Source organism: Phascolarctos cinereus, unplaced genomic scaffold (assembly GCF_003287225.1).
Source record: "Phascolarctos cinereus isolate Bilbo 61053 unplaced genomic scaffold, phaCin_HiC Scaffold_4;HRSCAF=312, whole genome shotgun sequence".
Classification (NCBI taxonomy): domain Eukaryota; kingdom Metazoa; phylum Chordata; class Mammalia; order Diprotodontia; family Phascolarctidae; genus Phascolarctos; species Phascolarctos cinereus.
The window spans coordinates 291346085-291362047 of NW_027555847.1; the positions used below are offsets into that span (position 1 = coordinate 291346085).

Here is a 15963-nt window from a genome sequence, read left to right on the forward strand (position 1 = left end):
CTGACTAACAATAAAAATAGCAGCTACGTGGTATAGTGGATCGAGTACTGGGACTGGTGTGAGGAAGACTCATCATCCCGAGTTCAAATCTGACCTCAAACACTAGATATGTGACCTTGGGCAAGTCACTTAATCCTATTTGCCTCAGGTTCCTTATCTGTAAAATGAGCTGGAGAAGAAATGGCAGATCACTGCAATATCTTTGCCAAGAAAACCCCAAATGGAGTCAAGAAGAGTCAGACACGACTGAACAAAAACTGCCACTCACCAGCTCTGTGATCTTGGGTGAGTCACTTTAACATGTTATGGATACCAATGTAACCCTTGTGCTATCTGTCTTTTATTCCTCCATGGGATCCACATGACCCCATGACACAGATGATTTGAAAATTGGGAGGAAAATAATTACTCACTTTTGTCAATTTATGTGGACCTTCTGGAGATGGAGTCTGGGAACAGTTGTCAAACTCTCCTGAGAGTGCATCAATGGGGTCCCCACCATCTGCAGAACTCTGAAATGGAAACTTCTATCAGCAAATAAATATAAAGCATAAAGGTTATTTTCTAACCCCAACAAGAGATAATGAAATCCTTATAGCAAATCCACTGTTATTCACCATGTGTTTTAGGTGTTTTTCTTAGTGAGAATGCAGAGCTAGACATGAACACATAACTATTTCTGCCATCTTCTTTTCTTCCACACTTTATTTTATACTGAAGTATCAGACCTAGATGTAAGATGAAGTGAGCTCTCCCACAATCCCAGCCAGACTTAAATTCAATAGAGAAATAAAGTACTATAGTTTTTACCTTGGGATCCTTGGGTGGTGGCTTTACTGGATTACCCTTAAAAACAACACATATTGCCCATCAAACACATTCTCACACATGTTCAAATTAGAAGAGTCAACAATTGAAGAATGTAAAAAACAAAATGAGAAAACAGTCAACAGTTGAAGAATGCAAAAAACTGCAAAATCCCCAATCAACAATCCCAGAAATATTGCCCTGGTAACATGGAATCCAGATTGAAGACAATTCATTTCTCGACCTTCCATTCTATCTGCTATATTGGTTAAAATATGGAAATACTAAAGTAATTATAACCTTGATATGCCTAAAGGAAATGCAAAAAATTTCCAAGGACTATAAAATGAAATAATTTCTCTTATTTTGGCTCCTCTGACAAATTTGTATGTGTTTTTACAATTCTGCATGAAATATTTCAGAAGTCAGCTAAATAACAATAAGATAACAAGACAAAAACAACAAAAAGCAAAATCAGAAAATTTAAAACCACCTATTTACACAGACTGAGTGACTGTGTTAAGTAATAGGTACATTAAAAACTGTGTAAATAAGGTCGTGGTTGCTTGTAAGTGTATTAAATCACATTTGCCAAAAGTACCGGCAATGACCACACAGGGGCATCAAAGGGCACGTTTTCCATTAGTGCCTTGAGAAATACTGAACACATACTCAAGTATTGCAAAGCCTAACAGGATATGCTGGTTCTGCCACCCATTCTGTTTACTTCATTGGGCCTCAAATGCATAGCAGATGGGTGTAATTTTATATTTAACCATCTCAGTAATCTGCCTGGAAGAGGACAGAATGATTTTTTTAAAATAAAGGGTCAAGTATAGGCCATTCAGAGGCAAGCCAGTCTGACCTAAAATCAGGAAAGACTAGGTCAAAAACAGTCTTCTATGTCTGGATCAAAAGACTGACATTTTTGTTTTCTCAGTGTATATGTATCTAGACAAGAACTGAACAAGTCTTCTGATTTCGAATCCTATTTTACCTAACCTTCTTTTTTCTAACTTTGGATAACAGATCAGAATGCCTGTGGTCCCCCCATCCCCTTTAGACTTTTGACCTCAGAGTTTCCCCCTCTCTCTTGATTTGTTCTCTCTTTGTCCCCCCCTTTTTTGGACTGGAAATGTGATTTCATTGACGTAGTGAGTTCTTAATGAGGAAACCTCCCCCTACCCATGCAGATTTGCAACTTCTACTTAATAGTGGAATCATCTCACCAAATTATCAGGGCCATTGAGAGGTTAAGGGATTTGGCTTGGGTCAAACAACCAGGACATGTCAAAAGCAGGACTTGAACCCAGATTTTCCTGATCAACGGGTCTATCCTCTGCCTACTCTTACAGTGTGTCTCATTGCCACATTACAACTTGACTAAGGCCGACCGATACCCCAATCAGTACAGCAGACTCTTTTTCAAGGACACAGAGACACCACACCTTATGTTTGTAAATACATTTTTAAAAAGCACCTCTCTTCTACTTCACTAAAAGTTTGGATAAAAACATGAAAATGACACACTAAATTTCTTATCTTATATTCTGTGGACCCAGAGGAAGACCCTTTACCTGGTCATCATTATCAAGAAGATGCCTGTAGTCAGGGGGTATGGTGTCTTCTCTTTCTCCCAGCTTATCTCTATGTTCAGCTTTAGCTTTTTCCTAGAAATATTGAGCAAAAAAATAATAATCAATATTTATTCCTTTTTTCATGGAATGCAGCCTGAGTTTCCTAGCACTTATTGCATTTTGGTAAGATGGGGACAAATGACTTGTTTTTAATTGTTTTAAGCAACTGAAGACAATATCTTCCATCTAACATGGATAAAAATATTAATCATTATCTATGGATTTTCTATTTGCATTTGAAAATTTTATTACATATCTATTACATGTAAGGCACTGAGCTTTAAGCCAAGAGTATTTTATGTACTCAACTCACTTATAATTTCATAAAGGGGACAAAAAATGGGCACAAATGAATTTGAAGAGAAATAAGTTATGAAATATGACCTTTTGCAATTATGATTGGAAGGGAAGCCCAGCGTTATGAAAAGATCACTTCTCAAACCAAAATTTGAGCCTTCCTAGATCATTTGAATAATTCTGACATCTGTCACTTTAAGTAAGACCCAAGAGCTAACCTTCTTGATAGATCACAAAAGAATGATGTGATGTCTTGGCACTGTTCAGAGCATATAAAGTGAAGCCTTTAATCTTTGATTTACCCTATCCAGCTATTTACTGCCCCTCAAGCCACTCTCCCTTCTTCAGGGAGTTTCACAATCTTTCTCTTTGCTCAAACCCCAGATCTTATACATGGGGAACTTCAATACTCTGGTTTCCTACCCAATTCCTTAACTCCCATGACTCATACCTTCACTCCACCTTAGCCACACAAAAGGAATTACCAACATAGTCTGCTTTGACAATCAAGGACTCTGACATTCTTCTCTCTGGTCATATCCTCCTACCTTTACATTTCTTTTTGTGCCTCACCTCTCCCACACCCATTTCTTATCCTCAGCATGCCTTCTGGTTACTCTACCTTTCCTTATCCTCCTCATCCCTGCTTTGATCTTATTTTCTTTCCTTCCCAATGTTGATCCAATAATAAACTAGTTCAGTTATATACTGTACCCAACTCTTGAATCTCTTGTCTTCTTGGTCTACAGCTGCTCATGCCTCACTATGCCCCAGCCTAGACTGCCCCCACCATGAGCTTTATCCACGTGCTGCTGAACAGTGCTGACTGGGTCCACATCAAATTTTATATTAACTTATCTTGACTGGGCTCTCCCTGCTGCACAGCACTCAGCTATCAATGTAATATGCCTAAAAAAAAGGTCTATGTCATCCCCGCCTCAATAAACTCCAGTGGCTCCCTACTACTTCTAGGATCAAATACAAAATCTTCTCTTTGGTGTTCAAAGATCCTCATAATCTGCCACTTCCCTGCATTTCCAGTCTTCTACACCTCATACCTCTGAAATCCAGTGACACTCACCTCTTTGTTGTTCCCTGAACAAGATGCTCCATCTCCCAATTCTGGGCATTTTCTCTGGCTGTCCCCCATGCTCTCCTCATTTCCACTTTGTGTCTTCCCTTAAATCCCAACTGAAAACCCACCTTCCACAGGAAGCCTTTCCAGATCCCCCTTGATTCTAGTGCCTTCTCTCTGTTGATTATTTCCACCTTAGCCTGTATAGATACAGGCCAGTTGATTTATAATTGTTTGCATTTGTTTCTCCAATTAAGCTGTGAGCTCACTGAGAGCAGGGACTCTTTGCCTTTCTTTGTATTCTCAGTTCTTAACATAATGCCAGGCCTCATAGTAGGCAGTTAATTGATAATGCTTCCTTGTCTCTCTACTGCACTCCTCACAATGGCCTTTCCAGACCTCTCCTTCATTCTTTGAACCTCTTACATCCTCCTCCTGCCCTCAGCAAAAGACTTCTTTGCTTCAGTCTCAGAAAACAAGGTGGGGCCTCTCCTTGCTCTAGGCAACCTTCTCTATCTGTGCCCCTAATGCCATGCCGGAGTGTGTTCTCACTTTTGTTCTCATTCTTATTATCTCCCTCTTCCCCTTCCCTCCCTCCTTTTTAATCTCTCTCACTGTCTACTGGGCCCTTCACTTTTGCCTTTAACAATGTTCAGGTCTCCCTCATCCTTAAAACAAACCTTCACTTTGTCCCATTGTCCCATATCTCTCCTTTTCCCAGCCAAACTCCTAGAAAAAGCAGTCTATGCCCATTGCCTACATTTTGTCTCCTTCATTTAACATAATGGAATCACAGGGTCAGAGCTGGAAAGGACTTTGGCAGTTATTTAGTCTAACCCATACATGAAGCAATCCCCTCCTATAACATATGCAAACTGTGGTCATGCAGCTTCTGCTTAAAGATTTCCAAAGAGAGGGAACCCATCCCCTCTAGAGGGAAGTCATTCCACTTTTGGATACTTCTAATAGGTAGTTTTTCCTGACACATAATTTGCCTCTTAGTAACTTTGCTTCTGTTTCTGTACACTGGGGCCAAGTGGAACATGTCCAATCCCTTCTCCATGTAACAGCCCTTTAAATACTTCATCGCAGGTAACAAATCTCTATCCGCCCCTGGAGTAGGCTTTTGTCTCCAGGCTAAGCATGTCTGGTCATATGTCATGAACTCAAGGCCCTTCACTGTCCTAGACATCCTCCAGCTTATCAATAGCTTTTTTAGACCCTGGTGCCCAGAACTGAACCTCTGGTTCTAGCAGCATTATCACCTCCCTATTTCTGGAAGCTAAACTCTTCCTAAGGCAGTACATCCAATTGATATTGAGTTTCCAGTCCAGTGAAACCCTCAGATTCTTTTTTAAAACAACTGCTGTCTATCTGGATGTCCTCCATCTTATGTTTGTGTAGTTGATTTTTGCAATCAACTGCAAGCCTCTACATTTATTCCTATTGAATTTCATCTAATAAGATTTAGCTCAATGTTCTAGCTTGTCAATACATGTTTTGATCCAGATTCCATCATCTAATATGTTAGGAGGTAAGGGAGTAAGCATTTATAAGGTGCCTACTATGTGCCAGGTACTATACTAAGCACAGTAGAAACAGTAACTCATTTAATGTTAGCTATCTTTTCCAGCTTTGGGTCATCTGAAAATTCTACTATCAATGCCTTTATCTAAACCAGAGGTTTATAAACTTATTTGGCCTACTGCCCCCTTAAAAAAAATTACTCAGCCCCCCCAATCTATTTTCTCTAATTCTTTAACTTTTTTAAAATTTGTGTTATTTCAAAAAATATATAATTTTTAAAAAATGATACATCTTAAATTTAATAATTTATTATAAATTTGTGGGTTTTTTTCTTGCATCAAAATTTTGATGACACAATATTACATCATGTAACTCTATATAGTATCATATTGTAAACAAGTTATTACATGAACATATTCTTGCTGATGCATGTTGGACTTCCCAATATGCTCGCCTGCCAATACTTGCTTGTTAAGACCTGTTGGCAGACTTGACCACTGATTATTACTTACATTTTGTGTGTTTATTTGGAAAATAATGTAATCACTATGACTTTAACTTTGTTACACAACAGACAAAACATGTACGAAGTTTTTCAGAATTTTCTTGTCTTCTCTTCTTTCCTTATGCTTCTACTGCCCCCTTGTTTTTATTCAACACCCCCAATTGCACCCGGGGCTACTACCACCTCCCTGGATCATTCCCATGCCCCCTAGGGGGCAGTATCACCCACTTTGGGATGAAACCATTGATCGACATGTTAAACAGCATGGGACCAACCAAATTCAGGCACATGGGGAACACCAAATAATCTTCTTTGAGTATGGTCATCAGCCTGTCCTGAATCCATATGATTATATTATCACCTAATCCATGTCTTTCCATGTTCTTCACAAGAATAGCAGGCGATCCTTTTTCAAAACCCTTGCTAAAATCTAGGTAATCTATATACTCACCATTCCCCTTATCAGTGTATTAATCCTGTCAGAATGGGAAATTATTTGTTCTTGATGAATTCAGGCTAACTCTCTGTAATTAATCACTCTTGTTTTTGCAGATGCTCACTAACTATCCATCTCTTTAATAATATGTTCTAGAATTTTTCCAAGTTCACTGGACTTAATTTACTTTAAAAAAATATATATAGTACAATACAACAGGCACTATTGGTAGGTAAAATGAATAAAAACCAATATGTACAGAGCATAATTAGGGGACATGTTAATTTGTCCCCCTATAATTAGAGGGCATTTCTAAGTGATTGGAATCTGACAGCATTCGGGAATTGAGCCATACTTACAGGTTAGAAGATAAAATTATACTACTTTATTTCTTATATGGAAAAGAATCTCTAGACTATACAAATAACTTTGTACTCAGCATATTTCAGAAATTCTTTGTCCTTTTTTGTTAAGGTGGTAGCTGTTATATCAAAGTATAACTATCCGTTTTATTTCATTCTCTTACCTTTACTTTATCCTCCATCGGCTTATTCTCATCAGGATCTGGCTCTTTTTCTCCAAGGGATTGAGAGAGTTGATCGTACGCATCATCAAACCCCTGATCTTTTTGCTAAAGAGTAAAAACAAAAACTCCACATTAACTGTAGCCACACCAAAGATAGGCAGCCCAACACAGAGGTGCTGGACTTTTTTCCTACGCAAACCTACTTATCTTCAGAGTAAACAACTAAAGGGCTCAGTGGGTAGAGTGCTGGGCCGGGAGTTGAAGAAACTTGAATTCGAATCCAGCCCCAGACACTTACTACCTGTTATCCTGAGAAAATTATTCAACTTCTGTTTATCTCGGTTTCCTCTATTGTAAAATGGTCATGATAACAGTACCTACCTCCTGGGGTTGTTGTGAGGACCAAATGAGATATTATTTGTGAAGCACTTAGCAGAGTACCTGGTACACAGTAGGCACTTTATAAATGCTTATTCACCTCCTCCTTCTCCTCCCCATACCTCAAGCAGACACTGGGATATAGTGGAACATGATAACAGGGGAGCAAGAGAAGATATAAAGCACTGTGTGCCAACAATGGACAGAGCACCCTCATGACCTCCCTTGGGGATACATCATGGGCTCCTGACAATAACATCTTCCTTTCCAAAGTGCTCCTGAGCCATACTGGGAGAGTGTGACATCACAATCCATTAAATAAGTCTTGTAGAACACCTAGTTGGGTTGACTGTGCTCATTTAATTGTGTAATTTAAAAGGCGATTATAAAGATGGATATGAAAACCCTTCAGTACTTCAGTACTTTTTCATCAAAATTCAATCTGACAAACATTTATTACATGTTCACAAGGTACTGTGCTAAGTACTAGGGAGATGGACAAAATGAACATTTTCTACCCTCAGGGAGCCTACAGTCTACTAGGAGATACAACATGTAAACAGATGTATAAATACACAACTATTTTAAAAGACAGAGGGCACCAATAACTAGGGGAAGGGGAGGAAGAAAGGATTGAGGGATTAAGAAGAACCCTAAGTAGGAAATGGAACCAGAGTTGAGCCTCACAAGAAGTACTAAAGATTTTAAGAGGCAGAAATTAAGAGAAAGAGAATACTGTAGGCATGGAGAGACCCACTATGCAACGTCATTGAGACTTAAGATGGAATGCCAGTTTGGGGAATTTGGCTAGGTTGGCTAAATATAAAGTGCATGAAAAGGAGTAAATTGAAAAAGAGATCAAAGGAAAAATATGGATTATACATGTGCAATCATGTAAAACAAATTTCCATATTTTTTTATTCATCCTTCATTTTCAAAGAGGACCAATGACATCACAGGGTGTTATCGTGTGAATTGGATTTAAGTGAGACAGAGTTGGGGAATTTGGCCAGGTTGGCTGAATATAAATTTTATAAATGCTTATTCACCTCCTCCTTCCCCTCCCCCTACCTCAACCAGACACTTGGATATAGTGGAACACAGTAACAGGGGAGCAAGAGAAGATATAAAACACTGTACACAGAAATATTTGTACAAAAATATTTCTAGCAGCTCTTTTTTGTGGTGGCTAATAATTGGAAATTAAGGGGATATCCATCAATTGGGAATGACTGAGCAAGTTGTGGCATGTGATTATAATGGAATACTACTGTGCTATAAGAGATGATGAGCAGGATACTGTCAGAAAAAGTTGGAAAGACTTACATGAACTGATGCAAAATGAAGTGAGCAGAACCAGGAGAACATTGTACACGGTAATAGCAATATCCTACAATGATCAACTGTGAATGACTTAACTATTCTCAGCAATACAATGACAGAAGACAATTCTAAAGGACTCATAAAAAATGCTATCCATCTCTAGAGGAAGAATTGATAGAGTCTAAATGCAGATTGAAGCATTCTATTTTTTACTTTCTATATTTTTTTGTATTGTTATTGGGTATTTTTTGCTCTGTTTTCTTTCACAACATGACTGATATGGAAATAGGGGTACAGGTATGTTCAGGGAAGACTAGCACCTCTAGTGTGAGGGCTTGCTGAGCCCTTTTCAGGGCTGCTTAACCACCTTAGGTGTTCATCTTCACCCAACTCTCACCTGTGGTTTCAAGAAGCTGCAGCATATGTGCCTTACCAGGTTGAGGGCAACCAACAAACCTCAAACCTGTCAGCGAGTTAGAGGCATGTCTACCCCAAGCATGTGAAGACCTCTCCTGGTGGAATGAGTGGATGAGACCAGTCTGTTCCAATGGCCATGAAGGTAGCTGAAGCAGGTGCTATGGAGTACTTAGAGCTTGGTCAAGCATTGAAGATGTTAAGGTCATCTACTGCATCCTGGGCCATCACCAGTCATCCTGACTTTTGTCCTGCCACTGGACTTTGATGACTCAGAAAGAGGGATTAAGGGATGATGACTTTGTGCAACTCTGTCTAACTTAAATCCAATTTACATGATAACACCCAATGATGTCATTGGTCCCCTTTGAAAATGAAGGATGGACAAAAAAAATGGAAATTTGTTTTACATGATTGCACATGTATAACCCATATCAAATTGTTTGCAGTCTTAGGGAAGTAGGAGAAGAGGAAGGGAGAGAGAGAATTTAGAACTCAAAATTTAAAAAAAAAAGAATGTTGAAAATTGTTTTTACATGTAATTGGGAAAAAATAAAATATTTTTTAAAAAAAGATAGGTACATGGGAGCCAAATTATGTAGGGCTTTATATTTTATCCTAGAGACAATAGGGAGTCACTAAAATTTTTTGAGTAGTTGAGGGACTGTGCTTTGAGAAGATTTTGGAAACCATATGGATGATGTGAAAGATGAAGAAGTAGAGACCAAGTAGAGACTATTGTAATAGTCTCAGTAAGGGTGATGAGAGCCTGAGCAAGGTGTCAGCTGCACTAATTGTGAGGAGACATATGAGATTTTTGTGGAGGTCTAATTGGCAAGACTTGGCAACTGACTGGAGGGAGAAAGGAGAGTCCAGGAAGACTTCTAGGGGGAAGCCACGTTGTGATCCTGGGAAGATGGAAGCTCACAAAGCAGAAACAGGAAAGTCTGGATGAAGGGCAGATTTAGAGACTGACATCTGTTTTGGACTTGTTGAATTTGCGTTGCCTGTGGGACATCTAAGGTAGAAGTGTCAAGGAAGCTGCTGACACAAGTTTGGAATTCAGAAGGGAAGTGAAGCCTGGATATGTAGATTTGGGAGTCATCTTCATGAGAGGAACATAAGGGGAGCTGACTCTGCTATTGCATTTGCAATTTCTGAGCACACCCCAAGGCCAGATTTGAAAGGGTATACTTTAATCTGCATGATATGTATGTTGTCTCCCTCATTAGAAGATGAAATCTTGAAGACAGGGACTGTCTTCAGCCTTCTTTCTTTGTACCTTCAATCCTCAACTTTTGTGAGGGTAACCTTCCTAGAAAACAGCGTGAAAGTAGAAAATGCAAATGCTGTTACATTGAACCTATGGGAAATGTAAAGTTAGGTTCCAGTGACCACCCCAAACTGTAATCTTTTGCTAAAGATTGCTGAAAATACACTTTTCTCTATGCAATTCTTTGTAACAAAACCTTTAAAATGAGAGGGTTGGACTCAGTGGCCTCTAAGTGCCCTTCCAACTCTAAATCTACAATGCTATGAATTGAGTCCCCAAATCCAGGACTATCACCTATGCTTTGATGAAACATCAAAAAGAAAAGAAATACAGGTGACACCACTTTTTCACAATTCCAGGAAAAGCAACCACCACCACCAGCACCACTGGAAAAGCAGGTCTCAGTCCAAAAATTCTTTGTGCACCACCCAGGACAGGCTATAAAGGACATTACATATGGTGGTCTATTACAGCTAAGGCTGGTTAATAAGTAACCAGCCTTAGCAATCCAGAATAGGTAGAGCGTTGATCTTTCTAACACATTAACTGGTAGGCTTCTTGTTACCTTCCGTGGGAAAGATTTTTGTTGAGAAAACAAATCAAACCAGCTAGTACTTACTGAGGCATCAGGTGGACTTGCAGAGCCCGTTGTAGGTGCTGGTGTGGGGTCTGCCATCACAGTGGCCTCAGTAGAATGTTTCTCATCTTTGGATTTCTAAAGGGACCAAACATAGTCAAAAGGTTACTGCTAAAGGAACCTGGTTACAGGAAATTAAAAAGCTGATGGAGATCTTATTATTTTAAAAAATATTTTATTTTCCTCCCGATTACATGTTAAAACAATTTTAACATTATTTTTTAAATTCTGAGCTCCAAATTCTATCCTTCTGTCCTTCCTTCCCTCCTCATCCCCTTTTCTTAAAACAGTAAGCAATCCAGTATAGCCTATACACATGTAATCTTGTAAAACATTACAATATTATTCATTTTGTACAATTTTTGAACCACAAAAAGAAAGTGAAAAATAGTATGCATCAGTCTGTAATCAGATAATATCACTTCTTTCACTGGAGGCAAATAGCATGTTTCATCATGAGTCTTTTAGGTTGTCTTAGATCACTGTATTGCTGAGAATAGCTGAAGCATCCACAATACTGAGTACAACATTCTTCTGGTTCTGCTCACTTCACTTAGCATTAGCTCATGTAAGCCTTTTCAGATTTTTCTGAAATCATCCTGCTCATCATTTCTTATAACACAAATAATATTCCATTACAATCATATACCACAGCTTGTTTAGCCATTCCTCAACTGATGGGCATCCCCTTGATTTCCAATTATTAGCCACCACAAAAAGATCTGCCATAAATATTTTTGTACAAATAGGTCCTTTTCCTTTTCCTTTGATCTCTTTGGGATATAGACCTAGTACTGCTATTGTTGGTTCAAGAAGTACACACAGATTTATAGTCTTTTGGGCATAGTTCCAAATTGATCTCCAGAATGGCTGGATCAGTTCATAACTCCACCAACAGCGCATTAGTGTCCCAGTTTTCCTACGTCCCCTCCAACATTTATAATTTTCCTTTTTGTCATATTAACCAATCTGATAGGTGAGAGATGGTATCTCAGAGTAGTTTTGATTTGCATTTCTCTAATCCATAGTGATTTAAAGCATTTTTTCATGAGTATAAATAGCTTTGATTTCTTTGTCTTCAAACTTCCTGTTCATATCCTTCGACCATTTATCAACTGGGGAATGACTTGTATTCTTATAAATTTGACTCAGTTCTCCATATATTTTAGAAATGAGGCCTTTATCAGAAATACTTGTTGCAAATCTCCCCCACCAGTTTTCTGTTTTCCTTTTAATTTTGGTTGCATTGGTTTTGATTGTGCAAAAACTTAAAAATTCTATATGATCAAAATTATCTATTTTACATTTTGTAATGCTCTCTATATCTTTATTTGGTCCTAAATTTTTCCTTTATCCATAGATCAGATAGGTAAATTATTCCATGCCCTCCTAATTTCCTTATGTCTAAATCACATTCCCATTTTGACATTATCTTGGTATACAGTGTGAAATATTGGTCTATACCTAGTTTCTGGCACATTGTTTTCAATTTTTTCCAGTTTTTGTCAGATAATAAGTTTTTGTTCCAAAGGCTTGGATCTTGGGGTTTATCATATTCTAGATATGGCCATTTATTATAATGTATTATGTACCAAATTCCATTGATCCACTACTCTATTTCTAAGCCAGTGCCACATAGTTTTGATAATTACTGCTTTATAATACAGTTTGAGATCTGGTACAGATAGACCACTTTCCTTCACATTTTTTTTTCATAGACTCCCTTGATATCCTTGACCTTTTGTTCTTCCAGATGAATTTTATTTTTTTTTTAACTCTATAAATATTTTTTGGTAGTTTGATTGGTATGACATGGAATAAATAGATTAGTTTAGGTAGAATTATCATTTTATTATATTGGCTCAGCCTACCCATGAACAATTAATATTTTTCCAATTGTTTATATCTAACTTTATTTACATGAAGAGTGTTTTGTAATTGTGGTCACAGAATTCCTGGGTCTGTCTTGTCAGGAAGACTCGCAAGTATTTTATATTGTCTGTAGTTATTTTAAATAGAGCTTATCTTTCTATATCTTGCTGCTGGGCTTTGTCGGTCATATAAAGAAATGGTGATGATTTATGTGGGTTTTATGTGCTAAAGTTAATTAATTCAAGTACTTTTTTAGTTGACTCTCTACGGTTCTCTAAGTATGCCATCATATCATCTGCAAAGAGTGATAATTTTGTTTCCTCATTGCCTATTAGAATTCCTTCAACTTCTTTTTCTCCTCTTATTGCTATAGCTAATATTTCCAGTACAATATTGAATAACAGTGGCGATAATGGACATCTTGCTTCACCCCTGATTGTATGGGAAAGGCTTCTAGTTTATCCCCATTACAAATAATGCTTGCTAATGGTTTTAGATAAATATTACTTATCATTTTAAGGTAAGCTTCATTTGTTCCCATTCACTCTAGTATTTTTAATAGGAATGAGTGGTGTATTTTATCAAAGGCTTTTTTCTGCATCTATTGAGATAATCAAATGATTTCTGTTGGCTTTGTTATCGATACAGTCAATTATGCTGATCATTTTCCTAATATTGAACCAGCCCTGCATTCCTGGTATAAATCCCACCTAGTCATGGTGTATGATCCTTGTGATATATTGCTGTAATCTCCTTGCTACTATTTTATTTAAAACCTTTGCATTAATATTCATTAGGGAAATTGGTTTACAATTTTCTTCCTCTATTTTGGCTCTTCCTGGTTTATTTTGATATGACATATTTGTGTCATCAAAAGTATTTGGTAAGACTCCATCTTCACCTATTTTTCCAAATAGTTTATATATAGTATTAGAATTGTTCTTCAAATGTTTGGCACAATTCACTTGTGAATCCATCTGGCCCTGGAGATTTTTTTCTTAGGAAGTTATTTGATGGTTTGTTTCATTTCTTTTCCTAAGATTGGATTATTTAAGTATTCCATTTTTCCTGTTGATTTAGGTAATTTATATTTTTGTAGATATTCATTTCATTTAGATTGTCAAATTTAATGGCATATAGTTAAGCAAAATAACTCCTAATAATTATTCTAATTTCCTCTTCATTGGTGATGAATTCACCCTTTTCATTTCTGATTCTGGTACTTTGGTTTTCTTCTTTCCTATTCTAAATTAAATTAACCAATGATTTATCTAGTTTATTGTTTTTTTCCCCATAAAACTGGCTTCTAGTTTTACTTATTAGTTCAATGGTTTTCTTTTCAATTTTATTAATCTCTCCTTTGATTTTCAGCATTTTTAATTTGGTGTTTAATTGGGGATTTTTAATTTGTTTTTTTTTTCTAGCTTTTTCAGTTGTGCCCCCAATTCATTGAACTTCTCTTTCTCTATTTCATTTATGTAAGCAATTAGAGATATAAATTTTCTCCCAAGTGCTGCTTTGGCTGCATCCCATAAATTTTGGTATGTTGTCTCATTGTTGTCATTTTCTTTAATGAAATTATTGATTGTTTCTATGATTTGTTGTTTGACTTTTTTTTACGATTAGATTATTTAGTTTCTAATTAAATTTTTTTTTTTGGCTAGACAACAGGGTTAAGTGACTTGCTCAGCGTCACACAGCTAGTACCTGTTATGTGTCTGAGGCCGGATTTGAACTTAGGTCCTCCTGAATTCAGGGCCACTGCTCTATCCACTGTGCCACCTACCTGCCTCTACAATTAATTTTTAATCTACTTTTCCACTGACCACTATTGAATGTAATTTTTATTGCATTATGTTCTGGAAAGGATGAATTTACTATTTCTGCTTTTCTGCATTTGTTTACAAGGTTTTTATGCCCTAATACACATGACCATTTCTGTGTGGGTACCATGTACAGATGAGAAAAAGGTATATTCCTTTCTACTCCTTTTCAATTTTCTCCAGAGCTGTATCATATCTAACTTTTCCAGAATTTATTTATTTCTTTAACTTCTTGTTTATTTTTTGGTTAGATTTATCTAGTTTTCAGAAGTGACAGTTGAGGTCTCTCACTAGTATAGTTTTATATTATGTTTCCTCCTGTAACTCATTCAACTTCTTTAAAAATTTAGTTCTATATCATTTGATGCATATATGTTTAGTATTGATATTACTTATTGTCTATGGTACCTTTCAGTAAGATACAGTTTCCTTCTTGTCTTTTTAAATTAGATCTATTTTTGATTTTGCTTTGTCTGAGATCATGATTGCTTTTTTCTTTGCTTTAACTAAAACATAATGGATTCTACTCCAGCCCCTTATCTTAACTCTGTGTGTGTGTCTCTGCTTTAGATGTGTTTCTTGTAAACAACCTATTGTAGGATTCTGGTTTTTAATCCATTCTGCTATCACAGGCCTGCACAAAGTGTGGCACATCAAAGGATTTCTGGTGGCCTGCTAAAAAACGCAGAGGAAGACATCCTTTGTATGTAAAGGAAATCCTTCAGCATGCTGCAAGCAGCCTGAGGGCCGTAAGCAGCCTGCAGGTGCAGGTTTTGCAGACCTGTGCTATCTGCTTCTGTTTTATGGCTAAGTTCATCCCATTCACATTTATAGTTATAACTGTGTATTTTCCTCCATGATATTTCCCCCTTGTTTATCCTTCTCTCTCTCTCTCTGACCTTCACCCTGTGTTTTACATCTGCTCACTGCCTCCCCCAATCTGCCCTCCCATTTATAAGTCTTCCCCTAACACACATACCTTCTCTTATCCCCATCCCTTTTTACTTACTTATAGGGTAAGATAGATTTCTGCATCCAATTGAGTGTGTATGTTATTCCTTTTGAGCCAATTCTGTTGAGAGTAAGGTTCAAGCTTTGTTCATCCCACCCGCATCTTCTCTTCCATTATAATAATAGCTCATTCATATCTTTTCATGTGAGATAATTTACCCATTCTATCTCCCCCTTCCTTCTTCTCCCAGTGCAATCTTGTTTCTGACCCCTTTATTTTGTTTTTTGGGTATCATCCCATCAAAGTCACCTTATATCCAGACACTCTATCCATATGTACTTCCTCTAATTGCCCTTATAGTAATAAAGTTCTTAAGAGTTATAAATCTTATCTTGTTATATAGGAATATAACCAGTTAAACCTTATTGAGTCTCTTATGTTTTCTCTTTCTTGTTTGTTTTTACATTTTTATGTTCCCCTT

General features: G+C 37.2%; 1 protein-coding gene across 8 annotated transcripts in view; it reads right to left on the minus strand.

Moving 5' to 3' along the window:
- Positions 1-15963, minus strand: part of CAST (calpastatin) — a 122751-nt gene that overhangs the window by 5342 nt on the left and 101446 nt on the right. For all 8 annotated transcript variants that reach the window (XM_078153114.1, XM_078153112.1, XM_078153115.1 and 5 more), the window contains 5 exons: positions 10818-10913; positions 6811-6915; positions 2385-2477; positions 811-846; positions 414-512 (listed from right to left, as the gene is read on the minus strand). In XM_078153114.1, coding sequence (XP_078009240.1) covers positions 414-512; positions 811-846; positions 2385-2477; positions 6811-6915; positions 10818-10913 — 429 coding nt within the window. The remainder of the gene's footprint in view (positions 1-413; positions 513-810; positions 847-2384; positions 2478-6810; positions 6916-10817; positions 10914-15963) is intronic.